General features: G+C 44.8%; 2 protein-coding genes across 3 annotated transcripts in view; one reads left to right on the top strand and one right to left on the bottom strand.

The window, feature by feature from the left end:
* The window catches only part of LOC128704827 (uncharacterized), a 285,286-nt gene that overhangs the window by 56,017 nt on the left and 203,869 nt on the right, over window positions 1-25,400 (bottom strand). The window lies entirely within an intron of this gene.
* LOC128704843 (outer mitochondrial transmembrane helix translocase) lies at window positions 15,780-16,948 on the top strand. The gene has a single exon (XM_053799985.2). It carries the CDS (start codon window positions 15,849-15,851, stop codon window positions 16,908-16,910), a length of 1,062 nt encoding a protein of 353 aa, XP_053655960.2. The 5' UTR covers window positions 15,780-15,848; the 3' UTR covers window positions 16,911-16,948.

The raw sequence follows: 25,400 nt of genomic DNA on the forward strand, positions 1-25,400 counted from the left end.
AAAGGGGAATGGAGAGAGAGAGAGAGAGAGAGAGAGAGAGAGAGAGAGAGAGAGAGAGAGAGAGAGAGAGAGAGAGAGAGAGAGAGAGAGAGAGAGAGAGAGAGAATAAATGCTACACCGATTCACTTAAGCCAGATACAGTGGAAACAGAATTGAGGCCAGTTAGAGCCATCTACAACAACAACATCCAGACCAGCTTGAGCCATCTACAGCAACAACAACATCCAGGCCAGCTTGAGCCATCTACAACAACAACATCCAGACCAGCTTGAGCCATCTACAGCAACAACATCCAGGCCAGCTTGAGCCATCTACAACAACAACATCCAGACCAGCTTGAGCCATCTACAGCAACAACATCCAGACCAGCTTGAGCCATCTACAGCAACAACATCCAGACCAGCTTGAGCCATGTACAGCAACAACAACATCCAGGCCAGCTTGAGCCATCTACAGCAACAACATCCAGGCCAGCTTGAGCCATGTACAGCAACAACATCCAGGCCAGCTTGAGCCATCTACAGCAACAACATCCAGGCCAGCTTGAGCCATGTACAGCAACAACATCCAGGCCAGCTTGAGCCATGTACAGCAACAACATCCAGGCCAGCTTGAGCCATGTACAGCAACAACAACATCCAGGCCAGCTTGAGCCATCTACAACAATAACATCCAGGCCAGCTTGAGCCATCTACAGCAACAACATCCAGGCCAGCTTGAGCCATGTACAGCAACAACATCCAGGCCAGCTTGAGCCATCTACAACAACAACATCCAGGCCAGCTTGAGCCATGTACAGCAACAACATCCAGGCCATCCATGTACAGCAACAACATCCAGGCCAGCTTGAGCCATGTACAGCAACAACAACATCCAGGCCAGCTTGAGCCATCTACAACAATAACATCCAGGCCAGCTTGAGCCATCTACAACAACAACATCCAGGTCAGCTTGAGCCATCTACAACAATAACATCCAGGCCAGCTTGAGCCATCTACAACAACAACATCCAGGCCAGCTTGAGCCATCTACAACAACAACATCCAGGTCAGCTTGAGCCATCTACAACAATAACATCCAGGCCAGCTTGAGCCATCTACAACAATAACATCCAGGCCAGCTTGAGCCATCTACAACAACAACATCCAGGCCAGCTTGAGCCATCTACAACAACAACATCCAGGCCAGCTTGAGCCATCTACAACAATAACATCCAGGCCAGCTTGAGCCATCTACAACAACAACATCCAGGTCAGCTTGAGCCATCTACAACAACAACATCCAGGCCAGCTTGAGTCATCTACATCATCCTCCAAGCCATCCAGAGCCAGCTCAACAGCAGCAGCATTCAGGCCAACCAGAGACAGCTATAACAGCAGCAGCAGCATCCAGGCCAGCCAGAGCCAGCTACAACAGCAGCAGAAGCATCCAGGCCAGCCAGAGCCAACTACAACAGCAGCAGCAGCATCCAGGTCAGCCAGAGCCAGCTACAACAGCAGCAGCATCCAGGACAGCCAGAGCCAGCTACAACAGCAGCAGCATCCAGGCCAGCCAGAGCCAGATACAACAGCAGCATCAGCATCCGTGCCAGCCAGAGCCAGCGACAACAGCAGCAGCATCAGGGCAGATAGAGCCAACTACAACAACAGTATCCAGACCAATCAGAGCCGGCTACAACAACTGCACCTAGGCCAACCAGAGCAAGCTACAACAACAACAGCAACTTCCAAGCCAGACAGAGCCAGCTACAACAGCAATAACATCCAGGCCAACCAGAGCAAGCTACAACGACAACAACAACAGCAGCATCAAGCCAGAGCCAGCTACAACAACAACAGCATCAGGCCAGAGCCAGCTACAACAACAACAGCATCAGGCCAGAGCCAGCTACAACAACAACAATAACAGCATCAGGCCAGAGCCAGCTACAACAACAGCATCAGGCCAGAGCCAGCTACAACAACAGCGTTCAGGCCAACCAGGACAACCCACCACGAAAACAATATTGAAAAATGTTCCTACCACCAACTGATAAAACTCCGAGGTCAGGGGAAAGCCAGGGAAAAAAGCCAGACAGCAACAAGCTCAAGGAAACACCAAAAAAGAGTGAGAAAAGTATATAAAAGAAATAACTCGAACAGTACAATAAATAAGAGGGAACAACGAAAGAGCAAGATATGAGGGACTAAGAGATGTGTGTGTGTGTGTGTGTGTGTGTGTGTGTGTGTGTGTGTGTGTGTGTGTGTGTGTGTGTGTGTGTGTGTGTGTGTGTGTGTGTGTGTGTGTGTAAAAATACCACAGTGAAAATGGCAAATGTGCTTATCAAGAAAAGGTAAGAGAAGTACTTCTTAAATGGTAAACACCGTGGTAACACCTCACTTAGAGAACGGTATAACCAGTCCAGCGCCAGACTGTTTAACTCCGGGCCGTTCCAGCGCCGGGGCGTTCCAGACCCACCGTAATTTCCAGACTCATATCAATAAAATATGGAAAAGAAATATTGATTTTGAACAATGATTTGTTGAATTACATATTTAAGAGTTTAGTTTAATTCATAATTATTTAAAAAATAAGATTGTTTAAATTGTCTAATTCAAATGGTTAGGTTTAGGTTTCAGGTTTAGGCTTAGGTTATTTCAAGTTAGTTTAATCAAATTTCATGCATGTGCTGTACTTCATTTCTGACCAGACCGGCGTTGAAACGGCTCGCGTTGAATAGTCAGGCGTCGAAGCAGCCTGGCGCTGAACCGGCGGCCCTGAAATGGTGGCCCTGAATCTAACCCTAAACGTTTTGCCTCTTCTCGCAGAGTGAGAAGAGACCAGTGATCTTAAGATGGTGGTAGATAGGAGGTAAAACTAGTATTAGTTTTTGATTACGATGGTGGATGGTGGTAGGTAGCAACTATCACGCCAGAAATAGTTGTTGACTGCGATGGTGGATGGTAGTAGGTAGGAGCAATGAGGCTGGTAATAGTTGTTGCTGGTGGGAGATGGCGGTAGGTAGGAGCAACGAGGCTGGTAATAGTTGTTGCTGGTGGGGGATGGTGGTAGGTAGGAACAACGTAGCTGGTAATAGTTGTTTGTGATGGTTGGTGGGATGGTGGTAGGTAGGAGCAACGAGGCTGGTAATAGTTGTTGCTGGTGGTTGGTGGGATGGTGGTAGGTAGGTGCAACGAGACTGGTAACAGTTGTCGGTAATGATGTTAAAGATGGAGGTGAATAGAATCTATGAAGCTGGCAACAGTTGTTAGTGATAGTCCCTAATCTGCACACAGAAATCACTCCCTTCGATAGTAAAAGACTTTGCCAGGCGATGCAAAATACCCCAATGAAAATAAGTGTCCGGGGCCCAAGACTGTTCAACAGCCTCCCACCAAGCATAGGGGGAATTACCAATAGGCTCCTGGCTGCCTTCAAGAGGGAGCTGGACAGATACTTAAAGTCGGTGCCGGAACAGCCGGGCTGTGGTTCGTACGTTGGACTACGTGCAGCCAGCTGTAACAACCTGGTTGATCAGGCCCTGATCCCCTAGGAGGCCTGGTCGGGGACCGGACCACGGGGGCGTTGATCCCCGGAATACCCTCCAGATAGACAGTCCACTCACCAACCTATCATTCCTACACTTATATATCTCTCTTTCTTCGTGAATACCTCAAAAAAAAATCAATATATCTGGGAATACCCATAAAATCCCATTCATAGGAGCCACTATTTATGGGAAATTCCTTTCACGACAGTTTTTTCAAGATTCTGAAACTAACACATCATTAACTGTCCCCTTCAGCCTCATCTAACACACGAGAACTTAAATATTTTCGTGGTTATTATCGTTACTCCCACATTGTTTTGACGCTGAGCTTAGATCCTTATGAGCTGTTATGGTCCGGTCCTTCACGATACTTTGAGTAGGTAATGTTTTGGTGTATAGCAGGAAGGTGGGAGGGGAGTGTGTGTGTGTGTGTGTGTGTGTGTGTGTGTGTGTGTACTCACCTAGTTGTGGTTGCAGGGGCCGAGATTCAGCTCCTGGCCCGGCCTCTTTACTGAGTGCTACTAGGTAATCTCTCTCCCTGCTCCATGAGATTTAACATTCTTCATCTTAAAGCTATGTATGGTTCCTGCCTGTGTGTGTGTGTGTGTGTGTGTGTGTGTGTGTACTCACCTATTTGTGGTTGCAGGGGTCGAGTCCTAGCTCCTGGCCCCGCCTCTTCACCGGTTGCTACTAGACCCTCTCTCTCCCCGCTCCATGAGCTTTATCAAACCTCGTCTTAAAACTGTGTATGGTTCCTGCCTCCACTACGTCATTTTCTAGGCTATTCCACTGCCTTACAACTCTATGACTGAAGAAATACTTCCTACTATCTCTCTGACTCATTTGTGTCTTCAACTTCCAATTGTGGCCTCTTGTTTCTGTGTCCCCTCCCTGGAACATCCTGTCCTTGTCCACCTTGTCTATTCCACGCAGTATTTTATATGTCGTTATCATGTCTCCCCTGACCCTCCTGTCCTCCAGTGTCGTCAGGCCGATTTCCCTTAATCTTTCTTCATAGGACATTCCCCTTAGCTCTGGAACTAACCTTGTTGCAAACCTTTGTACTTTCTCTAGTTTCTTGACGTGCTTTATCAAGTGCGGGTTCCAAACAGGTGCTGCATACTCCAGTATGGGCCTGACATACACGGTGTACAGTGTCTTGAATGATTCCTTACTAAGGTGTCGGAATGCTGTTCTCAGGTTTGCCAGGCGCCCATATGCTGCTGCAGTTATCTGATTGATGTGTGCTTCCGGAGACATGCTCGGTGTTATACTCACCCCAAGATCTTTCTCCTTGAGTGAGGTTTGCAGTCTTTGGCCACCTAGCCTATACTCTGTGGTCTTCTGTGCCCTTCCCCTATCTTCATGACTTTGCATTTGGCAGGATTAAATTCGAGAAGCCATTTGCTGGACCAGGTGTCCAGTCTGTCCAGGTCTCTTTGAAGTCCTGCCTGGTCCTCATCAGATTTAATTCTCCTCATTAACTTCACATCATCTGCAAACAGGGACACTTCTGAGTCTAACCCTTCCGTCATGTCGTTCACATATACCAAAAATAGCACTGGTCCTAGGACCGACCCCTGTGGGACCCCGCTCGTCACAGGTGCCCACTGTGATACATCATTACGTACCATGACTCGTTGTTGCCTCCCTGTCAGGTATTCTCTGATCCATTGCAGTGCCCTTCCTGTTATATGCGCCTGATGCTCTAGCTTCTGCACTAATCTCTTGTGAGGAACTGTGTCAAAAGCCTTCTTGCAGTCCAAGAAGATGCAATCAACCCACCCCTCTCTCTCTTGTCTTACTTCTGTTATTTTATCATAAAACTCCAGAAGGTTTGTGACACAGGATTTGCCTTCCGTGAATCCGTGCTGGTTGGCATTTATACTCCTGTTCCGTTCCAGGTGCTCCACCACTCTCCTCCTGATAATCTTCTCCATAATTTTGTATACTATACACGTCAATGACACAGGTCTATAGTTTAGTGCCTCTTTTCTGTCTCCTTTTTTGAAAATGGGAACTACATTTGCCGTCTTCCATACCTCAGGTAGTTGCCCAGTTTCCAGGGATGTGTTGAAGATTGTGGTAAGTGGTACGCACAACATATCTGCTCCCTCTCTAAGGACCCATGGAGAGATGTTGTCCGGTCCCATTGCCTTTGAGGTATCGATGTCCCTTAGCAGTTTCTTCACCTCCTCCTCATCTGTATGTATGTCGTCCAACACTTGTTGGTGTATTCCTTGTTGGTGTCCCCATCTGGTCTGTCCCCCCAGAGTCCTTCCTGTCTCTACTTCCTTAAATCTCGTGTTGAGCTCCTCACATACCTCTTGATCGTTTCTTGTGAGTTCTCCACCTTCTTTCCTCAGCCTTATCACCTGGTCCTTGACTGTTGTCTTCCTCCTAATGTGGCTATACAGCAGTTTCGGGTCAGATTTGACTTTCGATGCTATGTCGTTTTCATACTGTCGCTGGGCCTCCCTCCTTATCTGCGCATACTCATTTCTGGCTCTTCTACTAATCTCCTTGTTTTCCTGGGTCCTATGCCTCCTGTACCTTTTCCAATCTCTGTTGCACTTAGTTTTTGCCTCCCTACACCTTCGGGTAAACCAAGGACTCGTTTTGGTCTTCCTATTATTTCTGTTTCCCTTGGGAACAAAACTTTCCTCTGCCTCCTTGCACTTTGTTGCCACATATTCCATCATCTCGTTTACTGATTTTCCTACCATTTCTCTGTCCCACTGAACCTCCTGCAGGAAGTTTCTCATACCTGTGTAGTCCCCCCTTTTATAGTTTGGCCTGTCCCCTTCAGTTCCTGTTACCTTCTCCACTTGTAACTCTTGTAACTTGTGTGTGTGTGTGTGTGTGTGTGTGTGTGTGTGTGTGTGTGTGTGTGTGTGTGTGTTAGAATGTAAAGTGTTTAATATTTGAGTGTACAGTAGTTCCATCCTGTGTGTTCCATCCCGTGTTTCATCCTGTGTATTCCAGCCTGCAAGTTCCAGCCTGCGTGTTCCAGCCTGTGTGTTCCAACCTGAATGTTCCAGCTTGCGTGTGTCATTCTGTGTATTCCAGCCTGCGTGTTCCAGCCTGCGTGTTCCAGCCTGCGTGTTCCAGCCTGCGTGTTTCAGCCTACGTGTTTCAGCCTGCGTGTTCCAGCCTGTGTGTTCCAGTCTACATGTTCCAGCGAATGCCCATTCAAGCGACTAATACCTCCCAGTTCTGATCAGAGAAATATGAATGGAAGATTATGTAAATTTACTCGACTCTCCGGAACAGATGTTGATATCCTTTGTATCTCCAGGGACGAACTGTATCGAAAAAAATACTGATTGAGCTAGTCAATACCATTCTCAAAAAAACACATTCCAATTCCCTTAAAAACCGAAGCATTTTTCATTCTATTTGATAATGTACTTTTCCGGTATTTTCAATTTGGTTTCTGTCACCGACTAAACATATGAACCTGAGGTTTTTAGTGATATAGGTGGGATTAGCATAGAAATATGGATTGTTTGCCCGAAATGTATTTAAATTAATTTATATCACTTTCCAGCGAGGCACGAAGATTTTTTTCTTATCTTCTGCTATCTGGGTATGACAACAGAGGCTGTGGACGAAGATCTGGAACTCGTGTGGATGATTGTGGTATTGACGAAAGTCAGAAAGAGAGACAGAGAGAGAGAGAGAGAGATGAATACATGGCTAGGAAAGAGGGAGGGTGAATGACAGATTGAGAAAATATAAATTTGTCGAGAAAATAGATACAAAAATGTTAGCAAGAAATAAAGTGATGAGGGAGAAAGAGACTGTGAGAAAATGATTTAGACCTAAGGGAAAATCACTGAAAGGAATCGAAACCTGAGAGAGAGAGAGAGAGAGAGAGAGAGAGAGAGAGAGAGAGAGAGAGAGAGAGAGAGAGAGAGAGAGAGAGAGAGAGAGAGAGAGAGAGAGCTAGCTTCACAGATAATGCAATATTGTTAAAGATAACGTCAACATGTTTCATCAAGTTTTGGCAGACAATTTTGCCGCTGTGAATACATGTGGGGAAGTGTGTGGCGATCTGACGCTATTGTTGGAAGAGGAGAGGGGGAGAGGGAGAAGTGAGGGGAAAGAGAAGGGAAAACTGGAAGGGGAGGGGAGGGATGAGAGACAGAATGAGAGAGAAAGACATGGGAAAGATAAACAGCAGAGGATTGAAAGTCCACCCTTGGGCTGTCTGCTGAGAACTATCTTCTGTCTAAAATGAATAATATTTTGCACTGTCTAAGTATACGAGTGAGGGATAGAAATGCAGGTGGTTCTCTCCCCACCATCCACTTCCTCCGAGCACTGCAAGCGTGATAACAGTGAAGGAAAATATACCTCACCATACTGGAGAAATGGCTTGGGGTTTATAGCAGACTTTGACTGAGGATAGAGCGCACGCATCTCATGGTTTTCGAATAAACCAGGGTATGGGTGGGGCTCGAATTCACGGCAAGTGAGTTGTAAAACTGCAGGCCGGTGCGTAAGCCACTGAGCCAACTGGCTAAAACAGATTCATCCAACTAGGTATATTTATACACCATAGGAAGGCTAGCATAGGCCACCACTGTGACCACAAATGCAAGTTTTTACGGATGAATCTCCCGCCAGCGTGACCGTGACGAACTTTAGCTCAAGACCCCTCAAAGCCATCATCATAACTCACTACTCACTTGCCGTGAGTTCAACCTCTACCCGTACCGTGGTTTGTGTTATCCATAGACACCTGTTCGCATGTACTTCTGCTTCCTTCTGTGCAGCTTGTGACCTGAAGCTGACTGTTAAACACAATTTAGCAGTTTGCCCACTACTTTGCGTCTTCCGAGGAGCCAGTAGAGACCTCGGGGAACTTTCAGCAGAGTCTTCTGGCAGTAATTTAATATTTATCAACTGATGATAAGATTTAATTGAACTCACTGTTTATGTTCGTCGCTTTTATTACCAAGTTTATCTCTGTTTTTATTGTGTTTTATATATTTTTTATGGTTATTAATGCTAAGTGACCTACACGGTAAAAATGTTCTGTAAATAACACAAATATTACTGTTATTTCTGGTTGCCAACAGTTCTATGATTATCACACCTCTACTACTACCACTATTATTACTACCACTATTCCTACTACTATTGCTATTACTACTACCACTACCATTACTATTATTTCTATTACTACTACTACTACCACTACCATTATTATTATTTCTACTATTACTACCACTACCATTATTATTTCTATTACTACCACCATTACTACTACTACTACTACTAAATCAGTTGCCTCGTCAACTCTTCGTTCTGATGCAGTTGTTGAACAAATAACAGGCGACATCTAGCTTCTGTCCTCCCTCACCCTACATCATATTATCAAAATTTTAACCTTTAAAACAAGTTCGTCTGACAAACAAGACCACTAGTTATACTGAGCTTGTTTTCTGAAGGTTCTTAAATATTACTGTAGCTGAGCGTTTATTCTGTGTTAAAATCTCCATTGGAGAAGAACTTTGCATCCTTGCGTGTTGCTTCTCGTGCCCCGCAGTTTCTTTGAATTATTTCGAGTTACTGACTTGGCATTTCACATTGTTCTTCGTGTCTGAGCTGTCAAAGTCATTCAATATCTTGAAGGTTTGAACGATATCTGGTAGTTTCTGTAGCCTGAGAGAAGCAAAACTGAATGATATGGTTTATTTTTCGTAAGGTTTATTTCTGAATGATGGTACCAGCTTAGTAGTTCTACTCTGTAGAGTGACAGTACCAGCTTGGTAGCACATCTCTGTACCCTCTCCAGTGACAGTACCAGCTTGGTAGCACATCTCTGTACCCTCTCCAGTGACAGTACCAGCTTGGTAGCACATATCTGTACCCTCTCCAGTGACAGTACCAGCTTGGTAGCACATCTCTGTACCCTCTCCAGTGACAGTACCAGCTTGGCAGCACATCTCTGTACACTCTTCAGTGATGATATCAACTTGGTAGCACTTCATTGTACCCTATCCAGTTATGGTACCAACTTGGTATCTCTTCTCAGCGTATTCTCAAGTATATCGTCGCCTTTCATGTAATTTAGAGACCAAAACTTGAGAGCCTGCTTAATATTGGTCGTAACAAGTACATTAGTGTGTGTCAGTATCGTGTTTCGTGATTAAAGTTTCTAACTGTGTGAAGTAACTCTGCAGATAGACAGTGTTACGTACTTTAGAAGTCGTTGCTAATGATTACTCTTAGGTCTTTCTTCTCGTTTCAGTTTCTGAAGAATGAAAATGGACGAGCTGAAGATACGAGAGTAAGGTGAACTGAGAGAATAAAAAGAGAAAGAGAGTAAAGAGAGAAACAGAATAACAGAGGTTGTTGCACTGTATGCAAACAGAGTAACAAATAGGTTAGGAGTGAATTCCTTTTATTGTGCACAACTAAATATTCAGTAGCGAGTGGAAATTTGCAACAAAGTTTATGTATAGCAGATTTGTGCTTACACATGGTATGTATACATGTTTGTATTCAAAGTATATTCACATGCCTTTAAATAGTGTGTGTGTGTGTGTGTGTGTGTGTGTGTGTGTGTGTGTGTGTGTGTGTGTGTATACTCACCTACTCATCTAGATGTGATTGCAGGGGTCGAGTCATAGCTCCTGGCCCCTCCTCTTCACTGGTCACTACTAGGTCACTCTTCCTGCTCTATGAGTCTCTTTATTAGGCTATGTATAGATCCTGCCTCCACTACATCACTTCCCAGACTATTCCACTTCCTGACAACTCTATGACTGAAGAAATACTTCCTAACATCCCTGTGATTCATCTAAGTCTCCAACGTCCAACTGTGTTCCCTTGTTGTTGTGTCCTATGTCTGGAACATCCTGTCTCTGACCACTTTGTCGATTCCTCTCGGTATTTTATATGTCCTTATTATATCCCCCCCTATCTCTCCTGTCTTCCAGTGTCGTCAGGTTGATTTCCTTTAATCTCTCCTCGTAGGACATACCTCTTAGCACTGGGACTAGTCTTGTTGCAAACCTTTTTACTTTCTCTTTCTTTACGTGCTTGGCTAGGTGTGGGTTCCAAACTGGTGCCGCATACTCCAATATGGGCCTAACATACGCAGTGTACAGGGTCCTTAACGATTCCTTATTAAGATGTCGGGATGCTATTCTTAGGTTTGCCAGGCGCCCATATGCTGCAGCAGTTATCTGGTTGATGTGCGCCTCAGGAGATGTGCTCGGTGTTATACTCACCTCAAGATCCATTTCCTTGAGTGAAATTTGTAGTCTCTGGCGCCCCTAGACTGTACTCCGTCTGCGGTCTTCTTTGCCCTTCCCCAATCATAATTTTGAACTTGGTGTTGAACTCCAAGAGCCAGTTTCTGGACCAGGCCTGCAACCTGTCCAGATCTCTCTGTAAAATTCAATCACTGAGAGTGTAGATCCCTCACATAACAACCTTAATGCTTATCACTGTATCATCCACAAAGGATGATTCGAAGCAGTCAAATCATTGATTCGATTGTGTTATCTGATTGTTAGTTAATTATACGTAAATATAGGTTATTGGAGGTTAGTTAACCTAACCCAGAATACCAATTATGATAGAAGTAAAGTCATTTCATACATGCCAAACTATCGACTTTTGAACAGGCTTAAGCTCGGTAAGATAAGATTTCGTTCGGATTTTTAACCCCGGAGGGTTAGCCACCCAGGATAACCCAAGAAAGTCAGTGCGTCATCGAGGACTGTCTAACTTATTTCCATTGGGGTCCTTAATCTTGTCCCCCAGGATGCGACCCACACCAGTCGACTAATACCCAGGTACCTATTTGCTGCTAGGTGAACAGGACAACAGGTGTAAGGAAACGTGTCGAAATGTTTCCACCCGCCGGGAATCGAACCCGGGCCCTCCGTGTGTGAAGCGGGAGTTTTAGCCACCAGGCCACCGGGCCACAGAAGTCATTGGTTTGGTAATAGAGTTAGTGATGAATGGAACAAACTCCCGAGTAGAGTTATTGAAGCTAAAACCTTACGGAGCTTAAAAAGATAGGTTAGACAGATACATGAATGGGTGTGAGTTTGGATTTGGGTTTAAGAACGACCTGCCTAGCATGGGCCCGTAGGCCTGCTGTAGTGCTCCTTCCTGCTTGCCTTATGTTCTTATGAGCTGGATTGGCTTCCACACCACAACCCAGTTGACTTCCACACCACCCCTGGGTTGACTCCCACACCACCCCAGGGTTGACTCCCACACCACCCCTGGGTTGACTTCCACGCCACCCCTGGGTTGACTCCCACACCACCACCGGGGGTTGATTTCCACACCACCCCCGGGGTTGACTTCCACGCCACTCCCAGGACTCCTACACCACCCCAGGGCTGATTTCTACACCACCCCTGGGGTTGATTTCCACACCGCTCCCGGGTTGACTTCCACACACACCCTGGGTTGACTTCCACACCACCAGCACCCGAGTTGAATTCCACCCCACCTGGGTTGACTTCCACACCCCCTCCCCCGAGATTGACTTCCACACCACCCTGGGTGGACTTCCACACACCCCTGGTTTGACTTCCACACCATTCCTAGGGTTGACTTCCACACCACCCCTGGGGTTGACTTCCACACCACCCCCGGAGTTGACTTCCTCACCACCTCCAGGGTTGACTTCCACACCACCCCCGGCGTTGATTTCCACACCACCGCCGGGGTCGACTTCCACACACACCCTGGGTTGACTTCCACACCACCACCCGAGTTGAATTCCACCCCACCCTGGGTTGACTTCCACACCACCACCACCACCACCACCACCCGGGTTGAATTCCGCTCCACCCTGAGTTGACTTCCACCCCACCCTGTGCTGACTTCCACCCCCCCCCCCCCGAGGTTGACTTCCACACCACTCCTGGGGATAAATTAGACACATGTGCAACTCTTGGGTATCTTTATTGAGGAAACGTTTCGCCACACAGTGGCTTCATCAGTCCATACATAGGAGAAACTTGAAGAACAGGAGGAGAATGAGGTAATCAGTCCCTCAACCTTGAGTCGATGTGTTCAGTCTATCAATCTTGAATAGAATACGGCATACGTGCGGAGAAGGAGCTTATAAACCGTATGGCAGGAGAGGTGCAGCAGTCATAGGTGGTGTCACATTTGTTCAATGTGGAAGTAGGTCGTGCCCAAGAATTAGGCAAGCGAAGAATTCCTAAGTATTAAGATCCCAAGAAGTTGCAGTGTCTGACAGGTTTGTAGATGAATGGTTCAGAGAACCGACATGTATGGACTGATGAAGCCACTGTGTGGCGAAACGTTTCCTCAATAAAGATACCCAAGAGTTGCACATGTGTCTAATTTATCAACATGTCGGTTCTCTGAACCATTCATCTACAAACCACTCCTGGGGGTTGACTTCCACACCACCCCCGGGGTTGACTTCCACACCACCCCCGGGGTTGACTTCCACACCACCCCCGGGGTTGACTTCCACACCACCCCCGGGGTTGACTTCCACCCCCCCCGGGGTTGACTTCCTCTCCACACCCAGGGTTGACTTCCAAACACTTGCTACACTGCTGCACGTGCCTCTGCATCACTCCTCTCCAAGTCAAATTTCACTCACAGTTGCTGTTCCCGGTAACTGTTCACTAACTTTCTCATATCTGCAGTATAGCACCGACTGGTGCATCAGGCCGCCTACTCTCTCTCTCTCTCCCTCTCTATCTCTTTCTCTCTACTCTCTTTCCACTCTACACGTATGGACCTGCCCTGTATGGGCCAGTAGACCTTCTGCAGTGTTCCTCTATTCTTATGTTCTTATATACATCTAGTCGCGACTAGTCAAGAGGTGGGACCTGAATCTCCGACTCGACCCCTGCAACCATAGACAGGTGAGTACATACAAAAAAACACACTGACACACACACACACACACACACACACACACACACACACACAGTGGAGGCAGGAACCATACATTGATTTAAGATGAGGTATGATAAAGCTCATGGAGCAGGGAGAGAGAGAATCTAGTAGCAATCACTGAAGAGGCGGGCCAGGAGCCGAGTATCGACCCCTGCAACCACAATTAGGTGAGTACAATTAGGTGAATTAGGCGAGTACACACACACACACACACACACACACACACACAGGAAGTGGAACAATCTGGAGAGTGAAGTAGTTCAATAACCCTACATCTACAAGACCTTCTTCACGAGGCACTTCCACTGGATCCATGACTGCCCTCGTCTGCTGCCCGTCCCTATACTGACGCCTATTAAACGCCAGTCTTCTTGCCTTTGCTCCAGATTCTCTCCACCCGATGCTGTGAGGCCGAGGGACTGATTTATCTTTTGCTTCAATGTCCTAGAATCTGTATTGATAAAGCCTATGGCGAAACGTCTACAATAAAGCAGATGTTGCACATGTGTAGTCGGTACACATGTGGTACACATGTACAACACTTGGGTATCTTTACTGAGGAAACGTTTCGCCACACAGTGGCTTCATCAATCCAATACAATGAATAATTGTGAGCATCAGAAGGAATTGGAAGTAATCAGTCCCTCAGCCTGGAGTCAATGTCCTCGGTCCATCCATATATATATCGACTCCAGGCTGAGGGACGGATTACCTCAAACTCCTTCTGATCTTCACAGTTCCTCTTTGTATAGGACTGATGAAGCCGCTGTGTGTCTAATTTATCAACTTGTCGGTTCTCTAACCCATTTATCTACAAAAATGAATATTTACCCTTTTTATGTATACACAAGGAAAAGTATACATCTGTGGGTGTATACTTTTAGTCAGTATACTGTATCTATAGTATAGTATACTGACTATACTATACGTACTGTGTATAGTCAGAGGGTGGAGGATCAAGCCTCCAACACACATCGTCCTGAATGACCCATACTGGTTTAGCGCTTTGCATGAGGATGCGCTAAACTCGTTGAGGTTATGCAGAGCCCGGAGAATGCGGACAATCAATTTTGATCCTAGGAAGGGGACGGGAGCTTAAATTCCTTGGATCAATAAGCTTTACGCATCAATGTCTTGATGCTTAAGAGCTCCCGGTCCAAACAACTGGAACTATCCTCCTCCTCCTCCTCGGATCAAATTCGATTACCATCCCTTCCATTTCCCATCGGTGAATGACCCCTACGGATTTATCATTCTCTCGTAAATATGGCAGTAATCAATCAAAAACATAACACCACAATCAATCCAACACTCATCACCACAATCAATCCAACACACGTCACCACAATCAATCCAACACACGTCACCACAATCAATCCAACACACGTCACCACAATCAATCCAACACACGTCACCACAATCAATCCAACACTCATCACCACAATCAATCCAACACACGTCACCACAATCAATCCAACACTCATCACCACAATCAATCCAACACACGTCACCACAATCAATCCAACACACGTCACCACAATCAATCCAACACACGTCACCACAATCAATCCAACACACGTCACCACAATCAATCCAACACACGTCACCACAATCAATCCAACACACGTCACCACAATCAATCCAACACACGTCACCACAATCAATCCAACACACGTCACCACAATCAATCCAACACACGTCACCACAATCAATCCAACACACGTCACCACAATCAATCCAACACACGTCACCACAATCAATCCAACACACGTCATCACAATCAATCCAACACACGTCACCACAATCAATCCAACACACGTCACCACAATAAATCCAACACACGTCACCACAATTAATCCAACACACGTCACCACAATCAATCCAACACACGTCACCACAATCAATCCAACACACGTCACCACAATCAATCCAACACACGTCACCACAATCAATCCAACACACGTCACCACAATCAATCCAACACACGTCACCACAATCAATCCAACACACGTCACCACAATCAATCCAACACACGTCACCACAATCAATCCAACACACGTCACCACAATTAATCCAACACACGTCACCACAATCAATCCAACACACGTCACCACAATCAATCCAACACACGTCACCACAATCAATCCAACACACGTCACCACAATCAATCCAACACACATCACAATCAATCCAACACACGTCACCACAATCAATCCAACACACGTCACCACAATCAATCCAACACACGTCACAACAATCAATCCAACACACGTCACCACAATCAATCCAATATTCACTCTAGTTTAAACATTTAAATATTCGAGTGTTGTTACTATAACATTAAATAAAATTATTATAATTTAAGTTAACATTTTTCGGTATTAATTTTAAAATTATGAATCTGAAAGGTTTCGGCAACGCTGTGGTGATGGGTGTGGCTGTGGGGGTGAGCAGTGTGGTGACGGTGGGCGCCTTGCTCGCCATCATAGGCTGGTGCATCACCCGCCGCAGCAAGGATGACAAGAGTGGCGGCTCCCCAGCCTTCTCCGAGCACGAGCAGGTGCTGCTGGACCTGCTAGTGACGCCCTCCGATCTCAAGGTGGAGTTCGTGGACATCGGTGGGTGCGGGAAGGTGGTACAGGAGATCCAAAACCAGGTGGTTCTTCCCCTGGTGTACGCCAGATACCACGGTTTACACTCACAGATTATGCCTCCCAAGGGTGTCCTTCTTCATGGTCCTCCCGGATGCGGTAAAACGCTAATCGCCAAAATCTTGGCAAAGGAGCTAGACGCCAAGTTTTTGCTAGTTAACTTCGCTAGTATCAGAAACAAATGGCTAGGTGAGACCGAAAAGTTGGCGACAGCCGTCTTCACTTTAGCATACAAGCTCCAGCCGACTGTGATATTCTTAGACGAGATTGATGCATGGTTGGGAACCCGCACGGAGTATGAGAGTACCGTGGATGCGGCTATGAAAGCCGTCTTCTTGACTATGTGGGACGGTCTCCTCACCGACCAGTCCGCTCATGTATTAGTGCTGGCAGCCACTAACAGGCTAGACGCTGTTGACCCCGCTGTCCTCCGCCGTCTACCACTACAGTTTTACATTCCTAAACCCGATGAGAAGGAACGACAGGAAATATTAAAGGTCTTGCTGAAGGCCTGTCCTCTAGCCCAGGACGTGGACCTGGCAGAAATAGCCAGAATAACAGACGGGTTTACGGGCTCCGACCTGAAGGAAGTGTGCCGGTACGCCGCCATGTATAGTTTGGTCGACTACATGGAGAACCATTGTGACCCCAAACTGGCACTTCCTGGGGAGAGCCAAACCGCCTTCCACCTGCGGCACCATCACCAAGAGATGAAGCCTCTTTCCATGAAGTATCTGCTCCGGGGCGTCAAGATGAGCCGCCTGCCAACCTATGATCAATTCGCGGTTGCTCACCTCTACATCTGAGCATCAGACTCCTCAAAATTTTGAATTCTTTTTCTTTATAGTGATTATACACACATCGTTGTAGCCCAGTGGTGAGAGTCGCGCCTCTCACCACTGGGGTCCGGGGTTCGAGACCTGGACGAACTATAAAAAAAAAAAAGCTGTATGACCCTTGGGGTTTAGCGCTTCTTTTTGATTATAATAATAATTTATAGTGATTATAGTGGAGGCTCTTACTCATCCACACGGGACCGTCCTGGCAACCAGAGGAGACTAAACAAGAGGAAGACTCCACACCTGGCGGATGTGAACATGGAGTAGATTAAACAATTCAGAGAATGAACAACGAAGAGATGGATAAAGAAGAGAAACTGTCACAGGAATGAGGAAAATGTAGCAGCTCAGGATGAGAGAGATGGTACAAACACACGTACATGTAATATTTTATATGCACGTACACAAGACCAGAAGCTGTGAATCGGCTCATGCAACTACATATAGGGGAGTACACATACACACACCATAATATATATATATATATATATATATATATATATATATATATATATATATATATATATATATATTTATTTATATATATATTCAACAAGTCGGTCGTCTCCCACCGAGGCAGGGTGACCCAAAAAAGAAAGAAAATCCCCAAAAAGAAAATACTTTCATCATCATTCAACACTTTCACCACACTCGCACATTATCACTGTTTTTGCAGAGGTGCTCAGAATACAACAGTCTAGAAGCATACACATATAAAGATACACAACATATCCCTCCAAACTGCCAATATATATATATATATATATATATATATATATATATATATATATATATATATATATATATACAAGACAGGGGATGGAAATCTAAAACTCTAGTTCTTTCACACGTCTCTGTACATTATCAGAAGCTATGCACACACACACACACACACACACACACACACACACACACACACACACACACACACACTACACGAATAGGCCATGTGTCTTATCGACACGTGCCTTTGGCAAAATGGTAACTCTGTGTCTTTCACTCTCTCCATCCAGCAACTGGTGCCACGTAATGGAGAGGTTTAAGAAATGCTGTTATTTTCCTTGAGATTATTGTCTCTAGAATCTTACCAGTGACGACAGAAATGACACTGGTCTGTAATTTCCCATTTCCACTCTGCTTTTCTTCCTTTTTATGGACACGGTGTATATTTGCCTCTTACCACAGAAAAGGTCATCTACACAAGTTAGAGTTAGAGGTGATGCTAGCTAGTGTGCACATCTACTCAGCAATCTTGGGCTTACCTTATCTGGGCCCAAAGTTTTTTTCTTGCCTCAAGTAAGAAGATACACTTCATCCTGCCTCATTATCACCACTGACAACTCTGACACAGTTCTTAAGACTAGCATAGTCTTAAGAACTGGATCAAGAATTTGCATCTTGGCAGCAAAGAGGTCAGCTATTTCACAACTGTCCATTTAGATACAGAATAATTTCGTAAAATGAGTCTCCACACCAGTCCTAAACTAAGGACCATCAGGGTTTGCCACCCACTCTACATGATGCCAGTTTTCTTTCAGTATCAGCCTCCCATCTAGAGATAGTCCAGTCTTGGACTTCTATCCGCCAACAGGCTTGTCTCCACAACGAGAGTCAAACCAAGGCTGATCTCTTGGCTTCGTCTCATACTGTAAATGACGGATGTGTTTGTGTTGGAGATTATGGATATGTTCAATTTGGTCATTCACTTGGTTATCAACATCACACTGGAGAAGAGTATTCCAGTCGGAGGCAGCGAGGTCCGAGCAAATGGCCTTCCAGTTGCCTTACTTCCAGAGCGAGGTTGAGAGCAATGATTCTCCACCTTTTCATTCTTCCTCCCCTTCGTCTCTGTCTGTCTGTCTGTCTCTCTCTCTCTCTTTTTACGCAGAGTTTGACAAGGTTAGGTTAAGGATCCCTAGCTTTATTGACAAGCTATTTACAGGTAAAGGATTCCTAACTTTATGGACAAGTTAATAGCTGTTACCTACATCAACTCATTTGAAAGCATTTTTTATTGTTATGAGACATACAAGTTGGAGCCACCTGTGGGCCAGGTGTGGGTCAAGTGTGGACCATCTGTGCACCAGCATTTTCATTTGATCAACTGACTTTATCTCGTTGATATCATAATGCTGTACGAATGTGTTCCAGACTCGAGTCATCCTGGGTATATATATCAGATGGAGTGATGTTCTGGAGAAGGTTACAGCCAGAGTGAAGTTGCTGCTGGCTGCCCATCTTATGATATAGAAGCGTACTTCACGCTGTCCTCGAAGTGGATCCAAGTGTGGTACTTTGACAGTATTGGCCTTGTACATAACAGTAAGGCCACCTACATCCCTCCTGTGTTGAAGGCTCTGCTGAAATGACAGATCTATCTAGGATTGGTCCAGGCGAGAGATGAGACGTCTTGCTCTGTTCTCTACTCTATTTTAAACATTTTAGCTCTGAGTAAAACCACTCTCACTTTTAAATATCGTTAATTACTCGCTTAGATGCGCTGCGTGCATACGCATATGCACGCATTTAACTACTCATTCACCTAATTTGACTCTTACTCGCACGCGAATGCATACACACATTCATACTATAAATAAATCATCATACGGTTAGGTCTTATAAATCATTCTCCCGAAACAGGTGGAGTTTAACACACTACTGAAGAGGATCCCAGAAAGAGATCGAAATATACAAATCAATCAGTCTCCTACGTTTCTGTCTCCATATGGGATTTTATTGAACACCGAGGAAGTGTTCCTCGCACTTCAGACACACACTTCAGACACACACTTCAGTCACACACTTCAGACACACACTTCAGACACACACACTTCAGACACACACACTTCAGACACACACTTCAGACACACACTTCAGACACACACTTCAGACACACACACTTCAGACACACACACTTCAGACACACACTTCAGACACACACTTCAGACACACACTTCAGACACACACACTTCAGACACACACACTTCAGACACACACACTTCAGACACACACACTTCAGACACACACACTTCAGACACACACACTTCAGACACACACACTTCAGACTCACACACTTCAGACACACACACTTCAGACTCACACACTTCAGACACACACTTCAGACACACACTTCAGACACACACACTTCAGACACACACACTTCAGACACACACACTTCAGACACACACACTTCAGACACACACTTCAGACACACACTTCAGACACACACTTCAGACACACACTTCAGACACACTAACAGTGAATACAGTTTGTTTCACTGTTAACGAAATGATCGTTCATCGCGAAGTCGTTCATCGTTACCGAGCTTTCAACCTTTCATATAACTACTGCAAATATCGTGTTTCTGGGCGTATAATCCGAAACTTGTGGTGACCAATTAAGCAGAGGTTATCAAACTGTGTGGCCCGGTGGCCCGGTGGCCTGGTGGCTAAAGCTCCCGCTTCACACACGGACGGCCCGGGTTCGACTCCCGGCGGGTGGAAACATTTCGACACGTTTCCTTACACCTATTGTCCTGTTCACCTAGCAGCAAATAGGTACCTGGGTGTTAGTCGACTGGTGTGGGTCGCATCCTGGGGGACAAGATTAAGGACCCAAATGGAAATAAGTTACAGTCCTCGATGACGCACTGACTTGGGTTATCCTGGGTGGCTAACCCTCCGGGGTTAAAAATCCAAACGAAATCTTATCTTATTCATATTTAATGAACAATCTTCTCCTTCAGCATCTCACTAGGATTTACGAATTAAAGTAGGCAGATATACCAAGAAACATGCTAGAATATCTCAGAAAAATATCTGAGGAAGTATGGGGTAGGGCAACAGCTATCAGCGGGATCCCTCAAGGATCAGTACAACGACCCAAACAATTTCTGATAAGATCTGAGATATGTGCATCACTGGAATTCTTGCACATGTCTTAATTTCTAATTTTACTAGTATTGTAGTTTCTGATATATATATATGTATGTAACTTATCAGAGAGGTAATATCACTCTTCGCAGATATTGTATAACTGCTGAGACGATCGTAAACGGCGGATGAGAGAGAGATAAAGTCTTTACGATGATTTAGAGGAAATGCAAACATTGTTCATGAAGTGGTTGTTAAATTTCAACCCCGACAAGCGTAAATTAATGAAAGTTAGGGGGGTGGGTAAAACAAAAAACCAGCGACAGAGTACATACAAAAACAACAGCAGCAGACATTATGCAAGGACAGAGTACATACAAAAACAACAGCAGCAGACGTCATGCAAGGACAGAGTACATACAAAAACAACAGCAGACATAATGCAAGGACAGAGTACATGCAAAAACAACAGCAGCAGACGTCATGCAAGAAGAGAGTACATACAGAAACAACAGCAGACAGAGCACATAAAAACAACAAACAACGAGCATACAGCAGACGTCATGCAAGAAGAGAGTACATACAGAAACAACAGCAGACATAATGCAAGGACAGAGTACATACAAAAATAACAACATTAGACATCATACATGAACAGTGACCTGAGAGAGAATATCAAACTGACTTTCTGCCAAGAGAAACACCCAGACAATTTAAGTAATGAACTCAAATCTGATAGACCTGAGAATTCCAGTCAGTGATCTATACACAGTTGTGATGTGGGTGACAGTCAGTCAGGTCTAACTGAACAGTCTTGAGTCTAATGGTTACATTATGAAATGCGTGCACGAACACACGAATGCACTCATACGAACACACACATGCACACACGCGATACACACAAAACACAACACACACACATCACAACATAACACACACACAACACACACAGTACAATACACATAACACACATGCACACGACACAAAACACACACACAACACAAAACACACACACACATCAGTGAAGAGGCGTAGCGACCAGTGAAGAGGCGGGGCCAGGAGCTATGACTCGACCCCTGCAACCACAACTAGGTGAGTACTACTAGGTGAGTACACACAAACACACACACAAACACACACACACAAAACACACACAACACACACAAAAAAAAAGCACACACACACACACACACACACAAAACACAAAAAAACACAACACACACACACACACACACACACACACACACACACACACACACACACAAAACACACACACACACACACACACACACACACACACACAACACACAAACAAAAAAACACACAACACACACACACACACACACCAGCAAAGCTTTAATAAGGTTAGACACTAGTCCACACGCACTCTGGACCCGGAACGACCCACCCAGCACTAAATTACCGCTTTATCCGAGGCGTGAAATGAAAAAGATTCGGGAGAGCTCAGAGGATCTATTTCACTGACTTACTGTCTTCCAGTCTCCCAGACGATGCTGCTGGATATTGCCCAACACTGACCGGGATAATTTATATCATTATTCCAGTTTGGAACAGAGGAGGGAGACTAAATGAATAGTGAGAGAGAGAGAGAGAGAGAGAGAGAGAGAGAGAGAGAGAGAGAGAGAGAGAAATAGATGGTAGGCAAATGACAATGACAAACTGGAGTAGCTGCCCATAAGGCCACAAGTGGCGTAACGTTCCCTTTAATATTATTACTGAAGCAAGCTTCTATACTACAAGACGGGCAGCCAGCAGCAACTTCACTCTGGCTGTAACCTTCTCCAGAACATCACTCCATCTGAGATCATACATACCCAGGATGACTCGAGTATGGAACACATTCGTACAGCATAATGATGTCAACGAGATAAAGTCAGTTGATCAAATGAAAATGCTGGCTCACAGATGGCTCCAGCTTCATCCTGTTCCTTACTTGTATGTCTCATAACAATAAAAATGCTTTCAAATGAGCTGATGTAGGTAACAGCTCTTAGCTTGCCAATAAAGTTAGGAATCCTTAACCTGTAAATAGCTGTCAATAAAGCTAGGGATCCTTAACCTTGTCAAACCCTGTGTAAAAAAAGAGAGAGAGAGAGAGAGAGAGAGAGAGAGAGAGAGGCGGTGCCTCAGGGAAATGAAACTTCAAGTATGGAGTAATTTTATTTAGGATTATCTTTGGTCTTTATCCGATTTATATTATGACCGGTTTATTATTATTATTATTAATTATGATTACGATTATTATTAATCACTTTATTACTTTATTTTATAATAAAACAATAATAATGATAAATTAGACACATGTGCAACTCTTGGGTATCTTTATTGAGGAAACGTTTCGCCACACAGTGGCTTCATCAGTCCATACATAGGAGAAACTTGAAGAACAGGAGGAGAATGAGGTAATCAGTCCCTCAACCTTGAGTCGATGTGTTCAGTCTATCAATCTTGAGTAGAATACGGCAGATGAGCGGAGAAGCTTATAAACCGTATGGCAGGAGAGGTGCAGCAGTCATAGGCGGTGTCACATTTGTTCAATGTGGAAGTAGGTCGTGCCCAAATGTGACACTACCTATGACTACACCTCTCCTGCCATACGGTTTATAAGCTTCTCCGCTCATCTGCCGTATTCTACTCAAGATTGATGGACTGAGCACATCGACTCAAGGTTGAGGGACTGATTACCTCATTCTCCTCCTGTTCTTCAAGTTTCTCCTATGTATGGACTGATGAAGCCACTGTGTGGCGAAACGTTTCCTCAATAAAGATACCCAAGAGTTGCACATGTGTCTAATTTATCAACATGACGGTTCTCTGAACCATTCATCTACAAACAATAATAATACCAATAATAATGAATAATAAAAAATAATACTATATTACCATTATTATTATTTTATTACTTAACACCTGGCCGTTTCCCAGCGAGGAAAGTGACCAAAAATAGAAGAAACACATTCACCATCATTCATCCAATCGCTATCTTGCCAACGTGTCCTAAAAAATCACAGTTCATCCTTCACTGTACTTTCAACCTCCAGGACTCAAGTCTGGCTAACCAGTTTCCCTGAATCCCTTCACAAATGTTACCTTGCTCGCACTCCAACAGCACAAGTAATATCTCATGCGATAAAACTGAACTCGTAATAGTTATGCAGCTCCGAGAGAGTGGAAGGCAATCAGGTTTGATCCCCGGAAGTGGAGGTATTCCTTGAACCAAGAGTCATACTGAGGATGTGGTTATCGCTATTACATTTCGTCAGGAAAAATAACCTAAGTTGAAGATTGAGACACTTATGCAACATATGGGAATCTTTATTAAGGAAACGTTTCGCCACGCAGTGGCTTCATCAGTCCAATACAAAGCAGAAAGGTGTAAGGAGAGGAGTGTGAGGTAATCAGTCACAATTTTCAACTTGTCTTTTTTTTTTAAATCATTTATCAGAAAATCACCTAAGATTCTGGCAATATAAACACAAATGCAGTATAATGTGATCCTTTATTGACTACGTTTCGCCCACACAGTGGGCTTTTTCAAGTCACAAACAGAACTACCTGGGGTGGAAGGAACACGAGTATTTATAGTCCGGCTGAGGTCAGGTGAAGAATGCTGCATCTGATGATGTACCGAGTGGGGTAATAGAGTCTAAAAACTTGGGTAGCTTGGAAAGGAGATTGGATAAGTTTGTGAGTAGACCTTCTACAGTGTTCTTATGTGGGATAGCGATGAAGAAGTTTCTTGGCAAGTGGTTCAGCTATGTTATAGAAGCCACTATTCTGGTTGAAGTTGTCGGATATAGAAATAAGTGATGATTCCAGGATTCTTCGGTATTGAGTGTTGTCTTCTGTGGCGATAAGTCTTGAGTTTCTGTAGTTTATCAAGTGGTTGTGTGAATTACGGTGTTGTACGCAGGCATTCCTTGTGTCGTCAGACCTGCTTGCGTATTGGTGTTCTGAAATACGTGTTTGGAGGTCCCTTGATGTTTCGCCCACGTATAACTTGTTGCAGTCATTACAAGGGATTATGTATACCCCTGCAGAGGATGGAGGCTTGTCCTGCCTACTACTGGTGATGTCCTTGATGGTCGTGGTTGTGGAGGTAGATACTTGGAATGATGTTTTGGCAAAGATGTTGGAAACATGTTTGGCAATGGAGTTGGTGGGAAGGACTATGTATCTCTTCTCGGCAGTGTCTTCTCTGGGTGTGTTGAAGATGTTTAATGCTCGCCGTCTGCAGTCTCTGATGAAGTGACGAGGATAGTGGAGTTTAGAAAATATTTGTTCAATTATAGTGCATTCTTCCTCAAGGAACTCGTTGCTGCAGATTCTGAGTGCACGCAGGAAGAAGCCTATAATTACACCACGTTTGGTTTTGGTGTCGTGGTGAGAGTAGAAGTGGAGAAGATCGTTTTGGTTGGTGGGTTTTCGATCTTCTCCACTTCTACTCTCACCACGACACCAAAACCAAACGTGGTGTAATTATAGGCTTCTTCCTGCGTGCACTCAGAATCTGCAGCAACGAGTTCCTTGAGGAAGAATGCACTATAATTGAACAAATATTTTC

The sequence above is a fragment of the Cherax quadricarinatus genome, chromosome 91 (assembly GCF_038502225.1).
Source record: "Cherax quadricarinatus isolate ZL_2023a chromosome 91, ASM3850222v1, whole genome shotgun sequence".
NCBI lineage: Eukaryota > Metazoa > Arthropoda > Malacostraca > Decapoda > Parastacidae > Cherax > Cherax quadricarinatus.